Raw genomic sequence first — 13,651 nt, forward strand, 5'->3', positions numbered from 1 at the left:
TCTGTCTCTTTCTCTATCTCTCTCAATTCAATTTAATTTGCTTTATTGGCAGGACGGTCATATTGCCAAAGCAATACAATATAATGCTTACAATGCAAGCATAAACACTGAGAGTAAACATTTAACCTTTTTCTCTATCTCTCTCAATAATTTCCATCATTTGGCAGGTGCTTTTAGCCAATATGTAACTAAGTGAATTTAATGTTGTAAGCAAACATCACAAGAGCTAGCACTAGATACAAAAAGATTTCAATAGCAGAAAAGAACAAATTAATGTTATTACATTAGTGTTATTGGTGTATAGTTCATTTATTATCATTATAATAATAATTATTATTATTATTATAGCTCAGTTCAAGACTGTCCGAGACTGCTCTAAGATGGATTGGCTACCATCTAAAATTTGGGGATCTTGCCCAAAAGCTGGACATGGTGTTGCCAGCACTGTTGCCACCTCGACCATCTTGTTGCCAGTTTGACCATCTCCAACCCAGCTTAAAAGGAACTGGATCTGCTTAAAACGTGCTGGGCCAGCTTAAAGCCACGTAGGAATTCCCGGCAGGGGAGGCATAACGTGAGCGCATATAAATGTTTAGAACTGAGTAGCTTAGCTAGAATTTCCAGTTGTTGACATTCCGCATTAGGCAGGTGCGCGTCGCTGCCGCAGTTTCCTCGCTTTTTTCTACCCAGGGGACCGTGACCAGGAACGACCGAAGAGATGTCGTTGCAGTTCAGCGACGAACAGTTTCAAGAGGCCTGGCAAGAGTTGGACGAACCTCAGGTGGAAGGATGGGAGCTTTTTACGGAAAATCCGGGGATTAAAATCTACCGACAGTTTAACCAGGTAAAGGCGAAAGTTGCAACTTTAGGTAACTGCTCAAATCCACTTTGTTTTGTGTCGATCAAAACAAACCGCGTCACCAAGGCGAAACAATCAACTCTACATTTTCAACACACAATATTAACGACCCGTCATCTTACAGAACAAATGTCATATTTCATTCATTGTGAAGATATCGGTGATATCTGTCACTGATCTGTCAGTGGTCTCTGGCTCAGTACCCTATAGCCTGCTGCAAATGTTAGCTAAGTGAATCGGAAACTTGACAACAAGAGCGATGCATATGCTAGTATAAAATAAATCGAACGAATTTAAATAAACACTGATTTGTGCTTCATCGTGATTCGATTTAAATGCTGTCAGTGTCAATCATCAGAATGCGGAAATGCTGCAGTGTGTCGCCATGGTCATTTAAAGGGACAGCGTCAAATAAAACCGGCATTCAAAGTAGACTACAATTCCGCGCTCGTCTTTGCTGCACTGTAGCCACACTTATTTTTTAAATCTCTTTTTATTTTTTTGTGCATCTCATTGTTGCACAACACGCAAGTAAGCGTATTGCCGCTTTGGAATATTTCACAACTGCAACAAAGAAATCTCTCGGAAGCCTTTAAGCTTCGCTGAAAGTTTTCCTGAAAGAATGTTGTGATTAATAGCCTACTCAAATACAAATTTGCAGGTAACGGGTCTTTATACGTACAAAGTCGTCGGCGTCCTGACCTCTTGCGGTCCAGAGCAGTGTGTTGACGTCTACATGGACTTGGCCTATCGGAAAACCTGGGACAGTTATGTCAAAGGTCAGTAAACATTATGAAACATGTTATTGCAGTAAGTTCTGGAAGCGATTGAGACCCTGTTGCAGTGTGATGAAGGCTACTAACTTTAATCCGAGCTGTCAGTCTTTTGTTCAGTGGTCTCAAACAAAAGGAGGGCCCTGTGTATACAGGTTTGCATTCCAACCAATTAACTCCTGCCTTAATTGATTCCAATTATTAATTTGGCTGTATGCATTGAACTGCATTAAAGCACAGAATATAAGCAACAGTTGTTATTCAAATAACACATTTAGCTTGATATGGATTATGTACAAACCTACAGCCCTAGTTTGAGACCACTGGTCTTATTGCTCTTCGAGTGTTTTAGGAAAATAGAAGTTTACTGACTTTTCCCCTATCTTTTCTCTCACCTGTATGCTGCCTTGCAGTCCTTTAAAGTGCGTCACAGGTAACCATAGCTTAGCCACTGAGCATCTGTATGACTTGTGAAGCCATGTTGCTCGAGTGTGCAAATATCCCTTTGTGCAGACAGCCTAGTTATGTTCATTTTATTTTGCTGTGTAGCAGACCTGGTTCAGATATATCATTGTTTTAAATACTTTTCTCAGCTTAACTGCAAATGAACTGCATTTATATCGAGCCTTTATCCAAAGCATTGTACAATTGATGCTTATCGTTCACCCATTCACACACACACACACACACACACACACACACCAAGGGCTACTGGCTGTCATGCAAGGCAGGAACCAGCTCACCAGGAGCAATTGGGAGATGGATGGATGGATGGATGGATAGAAGGATGGATAGATGGATGGAGGATAGATAGATAGATAGATAGATAGATAGTGGGGCTTTTTTCTAAGGCACTTTACAGTTACTAGGGGGAAACTCATCTCAAAGATCGCACCCACCTGGGTGAAGCACGGCTGACATTTTGTGCCAGAAAGTTCACCACACACCAGCTGAGGTGGAGAGGGAGAGAACAATATTTTCGCCCATTGAATCAGGGAATGATTAGGTGGCAGGTTGAGAGAGCCAGGGTTGGGAATTTAGCCAGGACACAGGGAAAAACATTAAATGCGCTGGAAAGTCAAACCCAGGGAAAAGGTATGGGTTGGATGTGTTAAAGCCTTGGTTAACATGCCTGTGATAGCCCAACCACACATCCTACGGGGAATGTGTGTACTACCAGATTCATGTATGTACACCACAGAACCTGGTCTATTCTGAAAAACCGAGCCTCTCTGGATAAACGGGTTCCTGTGATTTATGTTTTCATCATGTTTCTTCATGTTTTCATGTTCGTGGGTTTGTACATGGCTGTGTATAAGAGGCCCGGCCATAGCGTGTAATGTAATATGTTGTTATGTTCCAGGGCTGAGTGTACTACTATGACCTTGGTAGGCCTGTACTTCTGCAGTTTTAACTTCCGTTGGTGTACGGTACATGTTTCTCTGTAGCATGAGGACATCATTAGTATCCATGTTCCTCTTGATGGCATCACTACACAGACACAGAGGGTGAATACAAATTAAATCTGCACAACGCTTACCCGATTTCAGCTGGATGTCAAAGTTTGTAAGAACCATCCTCTCTAAATTTTCTGATCTCATTTTTGAATGGCTGAAAACCCTGAGACGTCTGGGAAATAAACCCAGACTATGATTCATTATAATTTGTTATTTAGCAATGTGGAGTTAAGGGCCATGCTCAAGGGGCCAACATCTCATCTTGGCTACTCCGGGGCTTGAAGCACCAACCTTCTGGGTCCAAGTCATGTACCTTAGCCTCTAGGCTACATGCTGCCCCAGTCATGTACCTTAGCCACTAGGCTACAGGCTGCCCCAGTCATGTAACTTAGCCACTAGGCTACAGGCTGTCCCAGTCATGTACCTTAGCTGCTAGGCTACACGCTGCTCCTAGTCTAGACTAATGGAGAAGACAACAGCCTTTGCTAGGGACAACCATCTGTGTGCGAGTGGATTGGTGGGTGGCCTGGTGGGAGGAGCTATTGGCACGGTTCCCCCAGCCAGTGACATCGTTTAGGGAAAGTGCGTTGCCCGTGTTTGATGTTGTGTTTTGCACAGCTGCTGAATCGGTCGTTAATGTTTATTTCTGCCTGTACAGAGCTGCACGAGAGAGACTACGATGGACAGAAAGCCATCTACTGGGAGGTGAAGTACCCGGTCCTGCTGTCCAACAGAGATGTATCCTTCCACAGAAAAAACACTGCCCTTTCGTGTGCAGAATAATTATCTATTTAAATGTTAACTTCACATTAATCTGAAAGAGGAAGTCTGATTTCTCCTACTGCAATATGCTTTTGAGGGAGAAGTTATTTGGTGTCACGCACATGCTTGCACACACACACACACACACACACTCCCTCTCTCTCACACACGCACACACACACACACTCACATACGCACGCAAACACACATGCATACATGGTCGCACGCACATACGCACACACACACACTCTCACACAGACTCTCTCTCACACACTCTCTCTCTCTCTCACACACACACACACACTCTCTCTCTCTCTCACACACGCACACACACACACTCTCACACACACACTCTCTCTCTCTCACACACGCACACACACTCTCTCTCACACACGCACACACACACTCTCACACACACACACTCTCTCTCTCTCTCACACACACACACACACACACTCTCTCTCACACACACACACACACACACACACACATTTCCCCCAGGCTTCTTTAACGCGGCGCTCAGTACGTGTACATGCGGGAGAGGAGGGACCTGGATGTGGACGGGAGGAAGATCTGGGTGGTCCTGGCCCAGAGCTGCCCGCTCTCCCAGTGCCCAGAGAAGAGCGGCATCCTGAGGGTGCAGGACTACCACCAGAGTGTGGCTTTTGAGAGCGACAAGACCTCCGGCACCAGAAGTACGCACCGCCATCCTCGAGATGAACCCCCCCCCCAGTCCCCAGCGCAGTATGAAGGGGCTCCACCCAAATCCCGAGGGCCTTTGGCTTTGGTTGAGGAAATTGAGAAAGTTTTTTTTTTAAAGAATTTCATAGGGTTTTAGTAGAGGCCCTAAACCAAAAAGTACAGCAGTCGTTTTGATTGGTTGGAAAGACCTGGGACTGAACGGGTTAAATACCCTCTCTGTCTGTATGTGTTCATGTTTAAGCACACTCTGGGTGTACTTAAACACATCAGTTTCCCCACATCAGTTTAAACACTGCCTCTGTGTTTAACATGCAGGTTACCCATTTAAAGTGCTCACTACATTCAGACTAATCCAGACTTCACTGATGATTATTTGTTTGCCAACCACAGTTTACTTTGGGTCGGTTTGGGTGTCATTGCTGTATTTCTGGTAGCTCACGTCGCTGTGTGTGTGTGTGTGTGTGTGTGTGTGTGTGTGTGCTGTCTTTGCAGTGTTCATGAACTACTTCGATAACCCGGGTGGGATGATACCGACCTGGCTGATTAACTGGGCGGCCAAGGTAAGTTCACACGTACACGTCACAAACTGCAAACCTATCCGAGGATTTGAGGGTTCAAACCCAAAACTCTGATAATGACCCAGGAGACGTATTTACACTGCAAAAAGTGACTGTCTTATCAAATGTTTTTAGTCTTGTAATAAAACTGGTCTGGGGTCAGGCTGTCGGGAGGTGAGGCGAGGTCTGTGGAGGTACAGCACAGTTGAGTGCAGTTGAGTGTGGGTACAGAGCTGTGTGTCCGCAGCTGATCTGGGGTCAGCTCATCGTGAGGTCTGTGGAGGTACAGCGCACACACACTCCCTGAGAGCAGTTGAGTGTGGGCACAGAGCCGTGTGTCCGCAGCTGATCTGGGGTCAGCCCCTCGGGAAGGCGTCAGGGGTGAGGAAGGGTTCGCGGAGGTACGGCACGCACGCCGGGTCATCGTTTCCCAGGGTGCCGCGCAGCGCTGACGACACCCCGCTTGCGTAGATGGCGGCTGTCCCAGCGTGCTCCGGGGGCCCCTGATCGCAAGCAGATGTTGGATGTGGTGATGCGGTCCCCCAGCCAGGCGTTCTGACGCAGCGGTGGCGTGGTGCGGTGGGACCGCGCCGGGTCTGGGGCGTGGCTGAGTGCTGTCACTCCCTTTCACTCGTCCGCTGAGCCCGGGCCTGCAGCGCGGCCCAGAAGTATTTGGACGTTTACAATATGGATTACAATACAGCCTCGAATTAAAGCTAAAAGTCTCTCCACTTTCACCATGTTTTGATTGTTTCATCTGAACAGTTTGTTTGCTGGAGTACGGGGCGAAAGCAACAAAAAATGTGCCATTGTCTAAATATTTACGGACTGCGCTGTATATAAATGGGTTGTTTGTTAGTTTCAGCTGTAGTCAGCTGGCCCTGTGCGCGTGTGTGTGCGCGCGCGTGTGTGTGTGTGTGCGCATGCGTGTGTGTGTGTGTGTAAAAGTGCATACATAGATGTGTGTTTGTGTGTGTATATGTGTATGTGCATGCACGTGTGTGTGTGTATATGTGTGTGTGCATGCTTATGTGTCCGTATCTTTGTTTCTTCAGACCGGGGTGCCGGGGTTCTTCACTGACTTGCAGAAGGCCTGCGAAAACTACCCAGAATACTGCAGGAAGCGCCAGAAATGAAGCTGCAGAGGTCGCCACGGGGTCACGAGTGCTGCCTTGCCCACCCCCCCATCCCCCCTCCTCACTGTGCTGCCTACTGTAAGCAACAGATCAACTCAAGGCATTCTGGGATTGTAGAACTCTGGGATTTAAGAGTACTGTATTTAAGAGGACTGTATTTCAACAGTGAGCAACTGTTGATAGTAATTATTCACTTGTGGTTTCGGTGTTCTGTAGACTTCCTGTACAAGGGGACGAGGTCTCGTCCATGCAACTAAAGTATTTTTTTAACTAGTTATATAATCTTTTATTCCTTTTCCCACACAATTAGAAGTCAGAACCAGGAGTAAAGCGGTAAATACGTGTTTCGGGAAAGGAAAAGATTTTAAGAATGAGAAATTTAAAAGATGTGCCTTTATTTTTTCGAATCGATAACCTGGTCACATCCCGATCCGGTTGACTTCCCTGACTCCTCCGGTCCTGGGGTAAACCCCAACGCTGTCGTCACAGAAACCACAGCCTTCCTGAGCCCCACCCTGTCCGGAGCTGAACCCGTCAGCCGCTGACTGCTTCCAACATGAGTCATCAAGCGTAACCTCGTCATGAAACTGTGATGTCACGAGTGGTGTGTTTTTACTGGCTGAGACGCACGCGTGCAGCGTGACCACAACGAGCGAAGTGTGATTGGTTGGCATAGACGAATCAACGGTCGATGTGATGAAATACTCGAATAAGTGTTAGGAAAACGAGACTCGATGTGTAACAGGTAGAGCTCCAATGAAAAACGCTGCCTGGGCACCGCATGACAGATCCTCCACCAATCGGTAAAGAGATGATCACATCACCTGATATGTGTCTTGTCTACTGTATTGTTTAGTCCATCCAGATATTCTTTCTTGGCGTTGAATACTTTTCCTGTAGTGTTTGTAAAGAGCCCTAGCATGTGTTTGTTGTTTGAGTTCACATGTCTCTCTTTGGGTTGATAACTCTTGTTTTTACCTTGTTGTTTTTCATAAGGGGTGGGGATCTTATCTTCTCTTCTAGAGTGTTTGGAATGAGCAACACTGGCAATAGTTTTGCACTGAATTTCTTCCAATGAATGATATTGAATAATACAATATTATTTAAAACCTCAGATTTTACGTGTCTGTTTGTTTCAGGAGCTTCGGTTTTCGTGGGATGAAATGTAATTTCTGTTCTATGAATGCAAAAATGTAACGATTACGATGACAAACCTTCTAAAAAAACCTATTCTCCTGTCAGAGTTCAACAATTTTCACTCATCCAATGTCCACTGTTAATTCAACTCTTAACAGAGTACGTCCGACAGGGGCCATTTGTACTCTTAACACTGGACATTTTACTGTGTGGGAAAGTTTCAGTGACTGCCATTTAAAATGGTGTCCTGCGTCACTGCATCTCAAGTTCCCATCATCCTCTGGGAGAACAAGGCTGTGACTCCGGTAATGAACTCGATGTCATTGGTCGAATCAGGGGCTGATCACCATCACAATTTCAGCGGAATGACTCTATTTACTTTGTGAAGGTTCATACCTTAAATCCCCCCTCCCACCCAACCGTTTTACGATGTAAATACGAGCACATTAAAAATCTGGAGGCTTCACCCGGACTTCCCACAGGCAGGCTGTTCCCCTGAGCCAACTGTGCATTTTAAATAGTTCAACAAAAACCTGATCCTGAGAATTAGAAATGTATTACAAAACACACACAGGCTGGGTTCAAAACACACACACGGGCCGGGTTCAAAACCGCATACTTGGCTGGCATGCTACCGGCATACTACATTTCAATGAAAATAAGCCTGTAGTATGCAGTTTCCAATACAACGCTGCATTACGTGAAAGTGTGCATTGGTTTATAATACCGGTGTTGCTGCACTGTACCGTTGTATGTCTCTATAGGGGCATTCCGCAGGGTCATAGAGTGGTGTGTGACTCCAGGTGAATAATCACGGGCTCTAACGCTCGTGGACCCGCTGGAGCGGACCTCACAGACCGGGCCTGGAGGAGCCGTTGTGCGGTAGCGCCGGTTCTGGGCGGTGTGGGAGCGGTGGTTCTGCGGACCTCCTGACCTCGGAACTCGCAGAGAGCTGAGTGACAGCCGACCCCGTTACCTGCGTTACGAGCGGGGGGCGGGGCTTCCGCGGCCACGCCCGCCGCGTAGCCACGCCCACCACCCCACCACCGCCGGTTACCGCGACCCTCTTCCCGCTCGTGACGGTCGTATTTCAGAGGTCGCATTTCACCGAGTTACCCCGAGGAGTACGAATCTGCTGACGGGGAGGTTGTGTTGAAATGTAATCATGTGCGATTACATGGCCAGGCAGTTCCTGTTCTCTCTAACTCTTTCCAGACCTTGTGATGGCCGGGGCCTTCACCGCACGAGGGCCCAGCTCCGTCATGTCCGCCGTTTGTGCAATACAGACGCGGTCACGCTGGAGGTCAGCCCTCTTTCGCCTCAAAAACATCTAAACAAGCGGCCGTTGTGAAAGAACGCGGTGGCTGTGTTTACAATGAAGTGTTTCCTGCTCAGAACCAGATGTACTCAGAGAGAATGTTGTTCTTTTTCTCTGAGCTCCCATCCCAGTGTGTGAAAACTACAGGCTCAGAGGCTCAGACTGTCTATCAGGACGGACAGCTCATTTACATGAAGCAGGTGTCTGAGGTACAGCAGTGACTGGAGTACAGAGTGACTGGGGTAGACAGTGACTGGGGTAGACAGTGATTGGGGTATATAGTGACTGGGGTATATAGTGACTGGGGTATAGCAGTGACTGAGGTATAGCAGTAATTGGGGTATAGCAGTGACCGGGGTACAGAGTGACTGGGGTAGACAGTGATTAGGGTATAGCAGTTACTGGGGTATAGCAGTAACTTGGGTACAGAGTGACTGGGGTATAGAGTAACTGGGGTACATAATGACTGATGTGGAGTACTGCCCCTCTGTAGGTCGCCTGGGGGGCTGAATCAGGCACAGTAAAATGTTTACTGGCTCTAACAGAGTTTATCCAAATCCAGCAGGGATGCGTGTCCTCCGCCTGAACAAGTTGTACTATTCGCACCAGAGTCGATTTAACACTGTACATACTGCTGTGTGCTGTGTATCCATCTGCATCCATTTTCATAATACCCACACTTGTGGTGAGTAAATCTAGTATCCTCCAGTTCCATGCTACTGGTAAGACAATCTGTACCACGTCCACATAAATCAGCAATAATAAATGGGGTAATTTCTATAATGTGTTTGACTATGCGACATGATGTTAAATAATTTCTTAAATTTACTGTTTTCGTCAAATGTGTTGCCTGTAACTTCAGTGGTGCACACACATGGGTAATGTGCGCCCTCTGGTGATCACTGCTATGAACTGCAGAAAGAGACGCAGAATGATGGACTTAATCCATTTAAACGTACAATCGGTAATTTCGGACAACTCAAGACAGGACAGCAACAAACACCCTCAAACCACAACACTGTTTATCCCTCCCCCTTCTCTGTGAACGCGCTGACGTTGAAACGCCATTGGCTGTGGCAATTAGGTACCAATTTTCAACCAATGAGCTTGAGTTATTGGACAGCTATATAATGTTTTGGTACAGAGTGCCGGCCCATCAACTGTATATTTTAAAACTCGAATTTAAGGACTATAAACACAGCCAGAGGGTGAGTCAACATGTCAGTGAGCCTTTTTCAATGATAGGAAGGGATTTACAATGGTCTTGTAACAGTGTTTTGATTTAAATGCTTTTATTAAAACTGTGAAATGGTTAGAATTGAGAATAAGTGAATAAGTCAGCATGTCTGTTCAAACACATTGAGCTGCAAAGTGTTTAAAAACCTGATTACAGTGGCACAAAGGCGAAACAGGACACCATTAACGGTACAAAAGGCAAGATTTTTGTGTTAAAACATTGTTACAAACCATTGTAAATCCCTTCCTATCATTGAAAAAGGCTCACTGACAGACTCAGCCTCTGCCTGTGTTTTAAATTTGGGTTTCAAAATATGCAGTTGACGGGTCGGCACTCTGTACCAAAACATCATATAGCTGTACAATAATTCAAGCTCATTGATGAAAAACTGGTTCTAATTGCCAACCAACCAATGGCGTTTCAACGTCAGCGCGTTTACAGAGAAGGGGTAGGGGTGAACAGTGTTGTGGCTTGAGCGTGTTTGTTGCTGCAATTCCTCTCTTTACCGTTAGCAGTCCGAAATTACCTATTGTACCTTTAATTTCAGAATTACTTCCGAACTGAGTACATCCGCAACTGGTTTATGTGTGCCCTCTAGTGGCCAAACCTTGTAAAAGCAGATGTGTGTGAATTTCAATTGAACAGGGCACAACCACTCACAGCTCTTGCCGCGTTACAGTTATTTAGCTGACGCTTTCGTCCGAAGCAACGGGCAGCTGATTGGGCCCACTGCTCCGCTGGTGTTGTCACGGCTACACTGTTTGTGGCTATTGGAGAATGAGAAGCATTCATTGTACCGCACTTTGGATAAATGCGGACCATTTACCATTGACCTTTTATTGTGGCTACACAAATCTTCTGGGTCCCAGTCAAGTGACGTAGCCACGAGTGCTACGGGCTGCGCACATCGTTCATGCCACTATTGGACTGCTGGTTGTTGCGTTTGTGGCGTGGTATTTGACCCGTATTTCACTGCCCTGGTGTACTCTGAGTGGCAGGAGAGACGGAGGGACTTGAGGTGCAGACTTCAGGGTGCAGACGATTGCGTCACTCTTTCCTGCCGTGGCCCGTCACCGGTCTCTCCGCGCTCGCGGGTGTTTGGGTTTTCCGTCCGATGCGCCGCGGGGCGGCGTGTCTCGGGGCAGGGAGCGATTCCGCTGGAAACGCTGAGCTGCACGAGACGGCCTGATTCCTGCGGGACATTAACGGGCTGCATGGGTTCCTTATGCATTTCATGTCACGTTTATGGTCAGGCCCAGTTGTTATATAATCACACTGTATTTAGGGATGTATTATCACACTATTATTACGGAGATGGGGAAATGTGTGTGTGTGTGTCTGTCTGTCTGTCTGTCTGTATGTGTGTATGCATTTGTGTGTCTGCAAGTGTGTGAGTGTGTGTGCGTGAGTGTCTGTGTGTGTGTGAGTGCGTGTGTGTGCGTATGTGACTGAGTCTGTGTGTGTATGTGTGTGTGTGTGTGTGAGAGACTGTATTTTGTCTTGTATTTGTCACAATCCAAATACAAAGAATTAACCCTCTCTATCTGAAGTTCATAGGTGTGTGGAGAGAGCACTATGGTAATCTGAGGGCCCAGGTAGACCTGCAGGTAAAGACCAGCAGCCTGTGTGCTGTGAGTGAGAGTGTGCTGAAGCAGGGACGGGACATACAGACATACAGAGAGACAGACAGACAGACAGACAGACAGAGACGGGACAGACAGACAGACAGAGAGACAGACAGAGACGGGACAGACAGACAGACAGACAGAGAGACAGACAGACAGAGACGGGACAGACAGACAGACAGAGAGACAGACAGAGACGGGACAGACAGACAGACAGACAGACAGAGAGACAGACAGACAGAGACGGGACAGACAGACAGAGAGACATACAGACAGACAGAGAGACATACATACAGATAGACAGAGAGACATACAGACAGACAGACAGACATACAGACAGACAGAGAGACAGACAGACAGAGACAGACAGACAGACAGACATACAGACAGACAGACGATCTGGTTCCTCAGTGGTGGAATGACTTGCCTACCACTGTCAGAACAGCAGAATCCCTCCCCTTATTTCGACGCAGACTAAATACACACCTTTTCAAACTGTACCTTAGTCCCCCCTCCTGATCCCCCCCCACCTTTCCGATATCCCTCAAAAAAATTAATGAAGAAAAAAATTGCACTTACGATGACTGTATTTTTGTTTAGAACAGCCCTTCATGTGTTTTTTTACTAGTTATGGATTTGACGCTTTAACCTGTGGAAGAACCTATGAACTTGTAAATTGCTTTGGATTAAAAGCCTCTGCCAAATGACTAAAATGTAAAATGTACAGAGATGAGGCAGAGAAACAGAGATGGGACAGACAGAAGATACAAACCTTCAGGGAGAGGGTTGGGTGGGCGCGTGGCAAATAAGATGCGACAACTTGTGGCCCATACCTTTGAAACCACATCTGAAAAATAAATGGGCAGTTGTGGGCCTGCGGAGGTTATATGCATGATTTCAGTTGTTTCATACTGTATCAAATGGGATTTCAGATGTGTGCGATTTAATTTGTTTCAGATATACATGTGTCTGTATGTGTATCAGGGCTTATTATTTATATTTAAATGATCGTAGTTGGGAGATTACAGTGCCGTAGGTTTCTGCCACAAATCTCATTCAATAAATAGATCTACATGGCCTTGATTTATTATAACATAAAAGTACTTATTTACCTGTCCTTGGTCGTGAAGGCCTATATATCATTGCCAAAATGTACCCCAGTCACTGTTCTACCCCAGTCACTGTTCTACCCCAGTCACTGCTATACTCCAGTCACTCTGTACTCCAGTCACTGTTCTACCCCAGTCACTCTGTACCCCAGTCACTGTTCTACCCCAGTCACTGCTATACTCCAGTCACTCTGTACTCCAGTCACTGTTCTACCCCAGTCACTCTGTACCCCAGTCACTGTTCTACCCCAGTCACTGCTATATCCCAGTCACTCTGTACTCCAGTCACTGTTCTACCCCAGTCACTCATGTTTCATAAACGTGTTGGGAGTATTTTAGTGCCATGCATTACATTAAGCACGCTCTCTTTTGTTGCAGGGGATAGCGTATAAGCCTGTCAATCAAGGAAACAAGTAAGCCTATCTAATACTTGCACTTCAGCTGTGTTATAGAATTCTTATAACGCTAGTTTATTATTAGTAGTATTTTTTTCCGTCAAAACACGGAATATTTAACTTTTTCTGTTTTTATTGAACTTGCTTGTCATTGTCAGACGCTGTGAATAGCGCCCCGTGGGCTATGTTTACTTGTTCGTTAGGAAATGGGCCGCGGTGGGGCCATGTATTTCTCAGGGACAGTATTTAGCGCCTGCTGTTCGGTAATAAATGTCTCTTTCACAAACACTAAAGGACAGAATATTGCCCCAAAGAGATCCCTTTCACGGATGCAAAAATCCTCAAGGTGACAGCTTCAGGAGAGTCTGTTGTATTTGTATATTTTGGACAAGCGTAGCTGTTAAAGATAATGTTTGACTTTTGTCCATTAATCTCTTGGCAAACAACGCTTCATTCAGCAAGAGAGAAAAAAAGTTAGTGTAAACTACGGGTCCCGTCGAACTTAAAAAACACGCCTCGCCCCAATTTGAGCATATACACCCAACCTAAGAAAACACACATACGAAAATGTAGCCTCCCGCAAA

General features: G+C 46.0%; 1 protein-coding gene across 1 annotated transcript; it reads left to right on the forward strand.

The window, feature by feature from the left end:
* pctp (phosphatidylcholine transfer protein) lies at positions 1–7,360 on the forward strand. The gene is made up of 6 exons (XM_061224132.1): positions 1–844; positions 1,521–1,638; positions 3,748–3,827; positions 4,375–4,546; positions 5,046–5,113; positions 6,166–7,360. Exons 1-6 carry the CDS (start codon positions 719–721, stop codon positions 6,244–6,246), a joined length of 645 nt encoding a protein of 214 aa, XP_061080116.1. The 5' UTR covers positions 1–718; the 3' UTR covers positions 6,247–7,360.
* The last annotated feature ends 6,291 nt before the right edge of the window (positions 7,361–13,651 follow it).

This window comes from Conger conger, chromosome 16 (genome assembly GCF_963514075.1).
Source record: "Conger conger chromosome 16, fConCon1.1, whole genome shotgun sequence".
Taxonomy (NCBI): domain Eukaryota; kingdom Metazoa; phylum Chordata; class Actinopteri; order Anguilliformes; family Congridae; genus Conger; species Conger conger.